This window comes from Nipponia nippon, unplaced genomic scaffold (assembly GCF_047370975.1).
Source record: "Nipponia nippon isolate SJK-2023a ecotype South Korea unplaced genomic scaffold, ASM4737097v1 scaffold_10, whole genome shotgun sequence".
In the NCBI taxonomy this organism is placed as follows: Eukaryota; Metazoa; Chordata; class Aves; order Pelecaniformes; family Threskiornithidae; genus Nipponia; species Nipponia nippon.
The window spans coordinates 33,644,124-33,655,201 of NW_028262291.1; the positions used below are offsets into that span (position 1 = coordinate 33,644,124).

The 11,078-nt window shown below is 43.2% G+C and overlaps 1 protein-coding gene across 6 annotated transcripts in view; it reads left to right on the forward strand.

Moving 5' to 3' along the window:
- ACTN1 (actinin alpha 1) overlaps positions 1 to 11,078 on the forward strand; it is a 91,570-nt gene that overhangs the window by 54,133 nt on the left and 26,359 nt on the right. For all 6 annotated transcript variants that reach the window (XM_087746488.1, XM_087746487.1, XM_087746484.1 and 3 more), the window contains exons 4-7: positions 2,528 to 2,614; positions 3,206 to 3,293; positions 4,217 to 4,295; positions 10,559 to 10,640. In XM_087746488.1, the coding sequence (XP_087602614.1) occupies positions 2,528 to 2,614; positions 3,206 to 3,293; positions 4,217 to 4,295; positions 10,559 to 10,640 (336 nt within the window). The remainder of the gene's footprint in view (positions 1 to 2,527; positions 2,615 to 3,205; positions 3,294 to 4,216; positions 4,296 to 10,558; positions 10,641 to 11,078) is intronic.

Consider the following 11,078-nt stretch of genomic DNA (forward strand, 5'->3'; position numbering starts at 1 on the left):
GTGGTGGAAATATTCTGGGCTTCATCCAGAGCAGCTTTGCTTTGGTGCACTGCTAAGGAAGAATCAGGCATGGGAGCAGGGAGCATGCATCTTGCTTTTTAAATGAGTAATGCAATGAAGAGGGCTGGGGGAGAAGAAATGCTTTCCACCTTAACTCCACCAGCTAACTTTATAAAACTGGAATTTGAGAACGTGACCAGAGCATAGTCCTGAATTCTAATGCCACATTAGCAACTTAACACCATCTGGTTTTATGTAAGTATCTTGACCTTTATTTCCAATTAAAATCCATGGAACAGTAATATTAATTACCTGTTTCAGCTCACTGATTGATTTATTAGTGTTCATAAAGCATTTTCAACATTAAAGTATTGCCATCAGATTTTAATCTAATCCATTAAAATAAAGAGCTCAATTTAGTTTCAGATCTTAAATATACCCTCGGGTCCTCCTGCCAGCTGCTGTGGTTTTTACAAGCATTGGGGTTTTTTGCTTTTTGAAAGTCCCCACGAGTATCTATCACATGAACAAAACAATTTTAAATTTTAGCTGTAGTATCTCAGGTATTTGCAACAATAGTAAGGATTTGCCTTTAAATTGATTGTTGTGCTTTATTGGAGGGGTGGAGAATGCAAAAAGTACAGAACTGAATATACTTGCTATCAAATGACATTTTCTTACACCAGCCTAGCGGACGCCCCCCTGACCCCAAAATACCTGTAAAAAGTTTGTTTGTGGGAAAACTGTCAACAAGCAAACATAGTTTTTTCATGCCAGCAACAATAACTGTAGTTCTTTCGTACTGCAGTGAAAAGTTTTTGGCTGTTTAATTCTGGGCAAACTGATGCCCCACCAAGATATCTATGTGTACTCTTAAGTGCAGAAAGGAGTGGACACAGGGGTTTACTGCAGTAGAACAAGGTGGTGTGTCTTGTTTTCTGTCTTTTAAATCTGTAAATCCCTAATGCAGATGTCTGTCAAAGCACAGCAGAGATTATCCTTCTAATTTACTCTGGAAGTTGTACCACATGTATCGCTAAATTGCAAGCTTTCACGAATTCGGACCAGATGGACATGGTTTCTGAAACAATGTGTTTGGGGTGCGTGCTGCTTGTCTGCTGGTTTTGAATACACTGAGGTTCACATTTTGAAAATTTTTCATAAGAGGAAAAACTTCTTTTAATGGCTTAAAAGGAAAATTTCAAATATCATTACTTTTGTGACAGGATCCAGACAGGTGGCAGTTGCCTATACTGCAAATTTCTACTTGCCCCAGAGCATGATATGTTCCTGCTGGGCAGCTTCATGGAAGCAGAGACACAGAGGTGTCTACACTAGTACAAAAATGGTTTCTGGCAGCCTTGTTAGGACTTGAATTATTCTACCTCCAAACAGTAGGTTAATTCTAACCCATTTCTTACTGAAAATACTCTTGTAACTTGTCAGTTGTTTGAGAAAGATCCTTCTGCCATGCAGGAACCTGCCAGAGAATGAGTAGGAGAAGGCAGCGCAGCTAGTTTCACTATCCAAAAAAGCGAAGGCTGTAAATTTTATAATGTGTACATGTAGTCGGTGTGGAATTTTTGTAGATGCTGAGGATCAGCACTTGAGACCCAGCTGCTCACCGTTTCGACTGTTTGGCACTAATTTATACAGTGGAAGCCCCTTTCTGAGCCAGCATCCCCCCAGGAACCTTGATCCCCAATCCTAAACAGATCATACCTCACACGCAAGCAGTCACTTTCTAAAACCTCTGAGTTGTTGACCCTTGCTGATTTATATTGCGGAGTCCAATGAGCAATAAAGCACAATCTGCTTAACATCTTAGTTTATGTTATGGCCTGCTCAGGCTGGTCAGCATGAGTCTGCTTCCTCTTCAAGCAGGATGCATGTACTTTGAGGAATGCTCTGTTGTGCCTTTTGGCAATTATATGACTGAAAGAAGTCCTATACCGGCAGTCTAGTGTATTTAGGCTTGTTTGAAATTAAAATGTTGATGTTTCTTGGTTTTCTTGGTGGTACCTTGTTCACAAAACAAAGCTGTCAGATCACATCTGCACTGCGAATTGTCACCGGTTCTTCTGGTATAATTACACTGGGGCAGTTATGTAGGTGACTTGGAGTAGACATATCAGAGTAAGAGAGGAAGGCTTTTCGTTTTCCTAGTTTAGCTTATACGGCTTCTAAATGATAGGAATTAAACCTGAACAAGGCGTTTTTAGGCCCGTGTGGGGAGTTACACTGATCTAAATTCGTCCTTATTCCTGGTCTTTGGGATCATTGGTGTCTGTTTTACACTCAGTATTATATTGCAAGAGAACCAGTCTGATTACTGGGTACTACTGGACAAGACTTTGCTGTACCAGCAGAGCATCTGGGGAGGCGGGGAAGAACAGTTTTCAGCTGGAATTCCAGTTCTGCCATCTGCAAAAAGGAATGCTCCTCAATGCTCCTGTTTTACTAGGATTTGCACTTACAACTTGATGCCTTCTGTTTCTTCTCTTTCTACCTTTTTTTTTTTCCATAGAAATCGTGGATGGCAATGTTAAAATGACTCTTGGAATGATCTGGACCATCATCCTTCGTTTTGCCATTCAGGATATCTCAGTTGAAGGTAAATCTTAGTTCTTTCCAGCTACTGTTCGACAACGAACAACTGGGGTAACTAAATGGCTTTGCCACTTAAAAGGGCCAGAAACGTGCTCTGAGGTGAGTCACTGGAAGATCCTAGGGAGCTACCCTTCCCAAGCTGCCCTGTCATCTCACTGACATTTCTGGCTAGGTTCAGGTATACTGAAAAGGGTTTTTCACATCCTTTTCCTGTAAGAGATTTTAACAGCAGCTCAAAAGGATGGCTAAGCCTGAAAGCCAACTTTGATGTTGGAATCTATTGCATTTCTTGCAGCCTGATTCAGGGACTAGCACTGAAAATGGACCCATCTCATACAAGTGCTACAAAACTCTCCTCTCTAATCCCAAAAAGCTATCTCCTTATTACAGAACCTCATTAAGAAAATAATAGTAACAAAACTATCCCAGTAGACTCTTCCAAACAAGGAATTTTCTGGCAAGTGAAATTAAATAAAGCACAATTCAGTGCAGTCTCTACCAAAGAGGAGTTTGTCATGTTTTTCTAGCGTATGCTCCAGAGGCTCCTGCTTTCCAAGAAAATGAGTTAATTGGTGTGCTTTCTTTCTTTCTCTAGAGACTTCTGCTAAAGAAGGACTTTTGTTATGGTGTCAGAGGAAGACAGCCCCCTACAAAAATGTAAACATCCAGAACTTCCATATCAGGTGAGTTACAGGCAAGAACTTAGTTTTACAGTCTCTGTTAGGTTCCTGTGTCTCTTGGTATATTCAACAATGTTACTGACAGACCTCCCAAGGCAATGTAACAGTGTAGTCCAGAGAGACACCTAAGAAATTAAAGGCAGAGGTTAAAAGAGGATCCAAGTACCTACATCCCAGTTGCTCGTTCTGGTTACAATTGCTGCTTTCGTGAAGTTCTTCAGAGCATTAAGTCTTCTGAGAGCAGCATATGTGCCACGGGCTAAGCCAGACAGTTTTTGGTCTGTGAAAACTCAGAACACTAGGAGCCATGAAATAAGGACTGCCAGAAACTTGGTAGTGTGGCAGAGTTGGGAAGGGATGGGAGGTTTTCTTGCTCTGCTCTTAGTATTTCCAAATTGGCAGATGTTCCGGTGAAGATTCTGCATAATAGTGCTTTTTTCGAGCCCGTCTTGGAGAGCTGTATGGACCATATAAATGTAAAGCACTTTTTTGAGAGCTTAAGTGCCATCCACACTAGCCAGTACTATAGTGGAGCTAGCTATGGACATCTGCCTTTTCCCTAGGGCATGCACTTGTTCCTCCTTTAGGGCTTGTTTCTACGCCTTTTTTCAACCTTGAGCTCTACACCTTGTCCTTGCATGCTCCACAGAACATGCACAGAGAGTTCAGCAAAAAGGAGGTGGCAATGCAAAGGGCAAATCCTAATCACAGTGGATTTTCATAGGGATTGAAAGCAATCTTTATTGCAGTCTCATGAGGTACAAGACATGCCTCCTTCTCAGCACTTGCAGAAGCACTGTTAGCTAGAAACTAAACCAGAATTAGCTGTCCTGCTGTCTTGGTGCCTTCCCTCATGTTCATACCCATCACTGTGTCTCTCCCTGGCTGAGCACTGTTCATTGTGCTCTCTTCTGTCTCTTTTGTAGTTGGAAGGATGGCCTTGGTTTCTGCGCTTTAATTCATAGACACCGTCCAGAGCTCATCGACTACGGGAAGCTACGAAAGGTACAGCTCAATTTGTTTGTCAGACCAGATACTTGGCTCCTTGGAAGTAAAGAGGGAGAAGAATTAGCTTGATAAACATAATTGGAGAACTTCAGCACAAGCTGGCAGTTGCAGGATTGGGGGGAAGGAAGGAGGGATGAATCAGTACATTCAGGCTTCTTAGTGAAGCGTGAACTTAATGAGCTTCCTGCTTGACTTTCCCTGCTTTCAGACTGCCTTACATGAGACACATGTGCGCCAGTCCCAGCTGATGAGCAAAAGCTGGCAAATTCATTAACACCAAATGTGAGACAAGTTCTCTGCTAATGTCACAGACTAGCGAGTCAAATCAGACTTAACATTTCTGTGGAGAGTTGGATAGAAACCGGTTACCTGGGGTTCAAGTGCAAAAGCTCATTGAGGGGTCTGTGTGCCCTCACTGGACGCTTGTCACATGCTTCCAGCTTAGCACTGAGCCATCTCCAATGCCGGGCTTCTCCTAGCATGTAGGTATCAGGTGCCAGAGAAGCATTTGCCATAACACTCAATTTTACTTTAAAAATTGCCACTGGTAACCTGATATCTAGCTGCTCCAAAGTTTGCTTCCTGTGTGCCTTGGAGGCAAGACTGCTAAGCGGATGATGAGAGCAAGCGTTCACTGGTTTGTGCTGCCAGCAGTGTTTTGACCCAGCAGGGCGATGGAAGACCAAACTGGGTTCTCGTCCTACTGGCATTTCTGCAGTCGTCTGAGATCTGTGCACATGTGGAGTGAAATGTCACCAAGAGCATAATTCATGTGTTGTTACTGGGGCTAATACACAAAACATTTGACCATCTGGTCTCACGGGCTGGGTGTTATAAAGTGCGTATGTGCTCGATGTTAGCTAAGGGAAAAAACATAGAAGCCCATCACTGACAGACCTGGGCTCTTGGATCCCTGTGCAAATAGACAATATGTAAATGAGTTAATCAAATTAGCTGCATCCTTGCGGTAATGAATTGTACAATGCCTGATCTGCTTTTCAGTAACCTTTTAGATCTTTACTGTCTTGCAGAGCAGTCAATTATATTGTCTGATCAGTTTTAGTGTCTGGAGTCAGCACATGATGAATAAACAGTGGGGAGAGACTGTACCTGTTTACATAAACAGTAGTAATAAATAAAGGAATTATTAGAGCTACATTTTCAGTGCCTGATCTTGGGAAAATAAAAGCAGCTAAGCAGTGTGCTTCTGACAAACCCAGCTCGGTAAATGCTACAGCGCTCCCCATTATAAACAAACCCCTATGCCAAACCCAAGCAGAACAAGAGGGAAAGAAAGTTATCTGGTCATACTGCCTGCAGGCTTTTTAAGGTGAAAGAGAGGGTGATTGTCCTAGCCAAAATGAATGTAGATGGGAAGGGATTTGTCCTCCTTGGAGTAAGGTTAAAGGGACCCAGCATCCTTTGTTCTCTACTTGCCTTTGATCCCATCCTTCATCAGGTTCCCTCTGCCCTTCTGCAGTCTTCTGACTCTTTCTGTATCATTTTTACTGTTGTTCTGCCTCAGTTACTCTAAAGGCATGAGATTAAATGCATGTTTGAGAACTCTACCACAGCTGAAATCTTGAGCAAATAGCTGGGAAGAACTTAGCTTAGAGCCTAGCCTTTAGCTCTGGCAATTGATGTGTGCTGAAGGGAAGTTGCCTTTTTTATACTAGATCTTTGAAACCCATTTGTAGAATGTGTAAACATGGCACCTTCATTTCTGTCACTTGTTTCCTCCTTTATCACTTCTTTCTCCTCGGTTTGGCTCAGTTCAACTCATCCTTGCCCTTCTCCTTGGAGCCTACTTCCCCTCTTTCCCTTCCCTCAAAAACAAGCAAACAAACCAGCCAACCAACCCCAACATTTTGAATCATCCCTGGCTCTGCAGGGGACTTATCTTGCAGAGAAAGACATGAGAAAGGCTGCTGAGAAGCAGCCATCACAGTTGATAGTAGATTAGAGGTCCACCTCCGGGTCTCTTCCAGCTCTAGGGAGTAATTAATGGCATCTCACTGCTGTGTGCCTTCAGCAATGTTGTGTGTGTTTCAGTGTGTACACACACACACACACATATAAGAGAGAGAGGTGAACATCAGTCCAAGCTGCCAAGAGGTCTGCATTGTACCTCCTGTTTGGGCAGCATTCTTACGCTGTTTTAGTGTTCTCTGCTCCTTCACAGAGGCTGTGTCTATGCTACAGACCCTGTATTGGCAGTGTATGCTAGCAAAAGGTAGCTGCATGTTTTCTTCCCAAAAGTTGGCAACTTCTTTTGTCAGCACAGTTTTGTATTGAGTTTGTTCCCAGCTATTTTTCCTAGTCTAGCTGTATTAGTGGAGCAAGCACAATTCTTTTCTGCTGCCTATGTGCACTGCCTAGCTGAAGTTGCTTGCATGGTCCAGGCCCCAAAATAAAAGGTGCAAGTCCACCCAGCTTGGTGTCAGTGATTCCCTGACGCGACAGCTGCTTATTTGGTTAGATGGTTTCTATTCAGTGCAGGTCTCTCTGCTAACTGTAGGTAAGATATTCAGCTCATGGTCTGCATGTGAGGGATATGCAGAAGATGGGCTTTCCCTTCCTCCTTTTACCCCCAACTGTAGCTCAACTGTAAGCTGCGTCTAAGACCTTTTTATCAAGTACAATGGTTGACGGATGGCTCAGACACCCCTCATATACCGCAATCCATATCGAAACAATACTGCCGTGTTGGATGCATTTATTACAGATATTCCTGAAAACATGAGTTGTACCAACTGGATTTCTTTCCTAGTGTCTTCAACTCTGGTAGATAGAGTAAGTGCTTGCTCTCTCTCGATTTTCTTCCCCCTCCATCTCCTTTCCTGATTGCTAGTTAATAGAAGATTTTTTTTTTGTGTGTGTCACACTGCAATAATTGCCATGGCAACCTTGTGTGCTGCAAGGACTTGGAAATAGCTGGAGGAGGAGAGAAGACTCCCTGTGTGAGTTAGGGTTGTGGTGAAAGAGGAGGAGCCATGGTAGTCTTTAGTCAGCAAAAGCAGAGAACGTGCCAGGTGGGCGTCTGTTTAGGGCAGGTTTGCTGTCTGCCACTGTTAAAACAACGTAATTCCTCCATGGTAAAACTAGCTTTCCTCGCGGTTGGCCCAGCTAGAGCCTGGCAAGTTACTGCTCCTCTTCATGTCTCTGCCATTTCTATGTTCATGTAAGCAGAGTGGGAACCAAGGCACCTCTGCAGAACATCATCTGGGTCAGTGCTCTTCTGGGGTGTGTGTTTCAGCTGTGGAAGGAATCAGGGGACAGGTGACTTGGCTTTTGTTTGCTCTGCTTTGGGTCCCTAAAGCATGCCTGCAGCTGTGGTGCTGCAGTGCTGCACTGCAAGGCTTGGAGCTGCCAGGGCAGTCTTTACCACTTTATCCCTTTTCATGGGAGTGAACTGAAACAGGTGATTTGAAATAATATTAGCTGGTGTGCGATGGGATGGAACTGAAAGTGGTGGAGTTCGGAGGAATTTTGTAGGGCTCAAGACCCTGTTGTAGTCTTGCATGAGCCCCCAGGGAAACCCTGTCTCTTGCACAAAGAAGCATCACCTTTTTGATGAGCAGCTCCACTGTCCATGAGGGGTGAAGCTTTTCCCACAGGGAACAGCGTCTTGCTCGGGTTTAGCTTTCTGCTCATCTCGGAGCTAGTCTTGGACTTAGGTAGCTTGCTTTCAGTAGTACTATCTTTAGCTTCATTCCCCAAGAGACTATGTGATCAGACATCTTTCTTACATACGAAGTAGAAGTCTGCTAGCTTCGTCTAGGTGAGCCTCCAGTTTCCCGCATGTTAAAGAATTCCAGCCCTTCCTTTGGGAGTGCCCAAGCCCAGCAAGTTTTCCCATCAGGAAACCTCTCCCAACTTCCAGCTTAAAATTTCTTTTTTTAACCCTTGGCAACATTGCTCCTGGTGTTGTTACTTGCAAGCTGATAGGAAAGCTATCTGCAGTGAGTTTGCCTCCTCCCTTTCCTCCAGGAGAGGCTGGGAAATCTTCAGGCAGCTCATTCAGATGGATCTGTGCTAAGGAAAAGTCTGTGTTAATACTAAACACTGTCAGGGCATTAGCAATGCCATGGTGGTCATTGTCATCATAGGTTGAAATGTGGTACACAGGGGTGACGTTTCTACAGAAGCAGAAAACGGCACATGGGTTAGGGGAATACTGTTAAGGGAGCTGCCACTTGGCATTTATGGATGCTCCTGCACTTGAGTGAAAGAAAGGCTGTTAATTTTCTTTCCTAAATGGACCTAAGGCCCTGTCTACACGTAGTGAACAAGGTATGTTATATACCAGCTAGTCTCACCTCCTTAAGGAGGTTACTTGGTTACACTTTGGGTTCACAGAGGTTTCTCCACAGCAGGCACAGCAGACAAGTAGGCTGAAGTTGAAATGCTACCAGCCTCTAATTCCATGGCATAGGGTGGTTCCTTGTGGCTGGAGGATAGTAAAAATCCCCTGCCTGCACTGCTGCTAAACTCTGAAGAGGTGGATGTAGATATATCTGATGTAGTCACCATTGAAAGTGTATTATATAGGGATAAAGTACTATTCGACACTGAGATGGGGGCCTTTTACTATGCGTGACAGCTACTGGTTTCATCACAGCGTGCCCGTGCAACGTTCCTCGCTTAATATTGACTTGTCCCAGTGGACTAAAGATGGATCACTGGTTGTGTCTGTTTTGATGGCCTCTGTGCATCATTTACTTCAGTAGGTGAAACATTGATGTCTGCTGGAGACACTCACCCAAAGGAATATGATGCTGATATGGGATGTCAACCTAATACATGCATTACTTCCTACGGAAATGCTGCAGGAAACTGCCTTTCAGAATAGCTCATTTTACTAGTTTTCGTGAAGGCTGTAATTCGAGGGCTACATAATGACCAGTGCCATAAAGGAATTTTTTTGCATGCCCATACCCTGTCTGCCCAAGCCTGCCTAGCTTCACCTTTCATGCTGGGTGGGTTCAAAGGAAACTGCCCGTTGATTAAAGTTCAGGCACAGCTTAATCTTCCAAGTCCATGCAATAATCAAAGGCACATGATCTCAAATAGAAAAGAAACAGAACATGGATGCCACTCAAGAAAGAGGGTGAAATAATTATACTCCCTATTTCCTGATTTTTAAGGTGGGTCTCAGTGTGAGTGGCACAAATGACAATATGGAGAGTACCACCCCATCCTTCCTCTCTCCTGAAAGACGCTTAGCAAATACGGTGACTAAACACTAGCAGTTTATGCACAACCCTTCCTCCAGCAGAAGCCACCTGTCTCAGCAGTAGAAACTGATAGTGCAAATGTCATTTGTCATCCATGAAGTGTATTGATCCTTCAGAATAACTAAGTATAATGGATATAGACGAATATAGGAATCAGGCTTGTATGAGGGTCTCGTACAGGTTGGTAGGTGTCTTGTTGCCGATCATTATGTTCGAATGCTGGAAACAATTTGCAGAGTTCTTTCATTTCCAGTAACATCTGTGTTTCATATTCTCTTGTGTGGCTCTTTAAAATCTGGTTACCTTTGTGATATGACTCATGATGTGATAAGTCACATTTAACTTTGTTTAGGATTTGATTACTGTGTATTGATGTCTGTATCTGAAGTGCATCCTGCCACAGCAGAAGGTTTATGTATAGAGGAATAGAAGCATACTAAGGAAATGACAAGTCCTGTGCAGCACCTAGAAGGAAAAGCAATACTCAGACAAAATGGGTACTTTTATATGTATTTATTTTGTAGAGATTTGTTAAAACATTCTCTTCCTCCCACTCAACTGGTGTTCAACAAACTGTACACTAGCTAAGGACAGCACCCGTTGCAGATGTTGTTACTATTTTAGTATTGCTTAGATGTTTTAACAGATATACTGCTCTGCAGTTTTTGAAAATGGAAGTTGCAAACCTAATATAAGCATGAGATGTAAATGTGAGATATGGCCGTTTACTATCAGCGTGATGTGAAACTAATTTTACTTTCAACTAGGTTCAAGACAAAATGTATTATTCCTTCTCGTTGCAAGTGCATAGATTATATGTTAATTATCATATCATGAGTCTCCAGGCACTGCTTTCAAAAGGAAGCTAATTATTTCATCCTGCTACATGAGGATTCACACATAATTTTGGCTGGACAGCACAGTTACCTGAACCAAAGCAAGCACAATAGCTCTGTTTTGAGAGAAATGCTGTGTACCTTGTTACAAGTTGATGCTGATGCTCTGGCTCTGTTTCTTTCCCAGGATGATCCCCTCACTAATCTAAACACAGCTTTTGATGTGGCTGAGAAATATCTGGATATTCCCAAGATGCTGGATGCAGAAGGTAAAGTAGAACCCAGTGGCTTTTAACGTGTGTTTTCTCAAGAAATTTCCCACTTCTTCTAGGTGGACTTGTATTGTACAAGAATTCAGTAACCTCTGAATGCTCCCTCCATCACCACATGCTAAATGTATAGGGAAAAAGTTACAGTGGAATAATGAATCACATGTTCTGCTTCCCTCTTCCTCCTGTGCCCCTCAGTTGTCTTAGTCTGGTGTGGAGATCTTAACCTGGAGTTGACACATTAGGCAGAGATCAGTAACACCTGGCTATGCCCACTGCTGACTGAAGTGTGCTCTTTCAAGAATCGGGCTTAATACTGAGTTAGTGTACGGTGTAGGACTGCGTTCCTTTTGCTCCAGAATTTTTTTTCTGGGCTCTTTCTGACATTGCTGGCGATCTTCCTTTTGGGGGCATGATATTAGAATTATAAACTGCTGC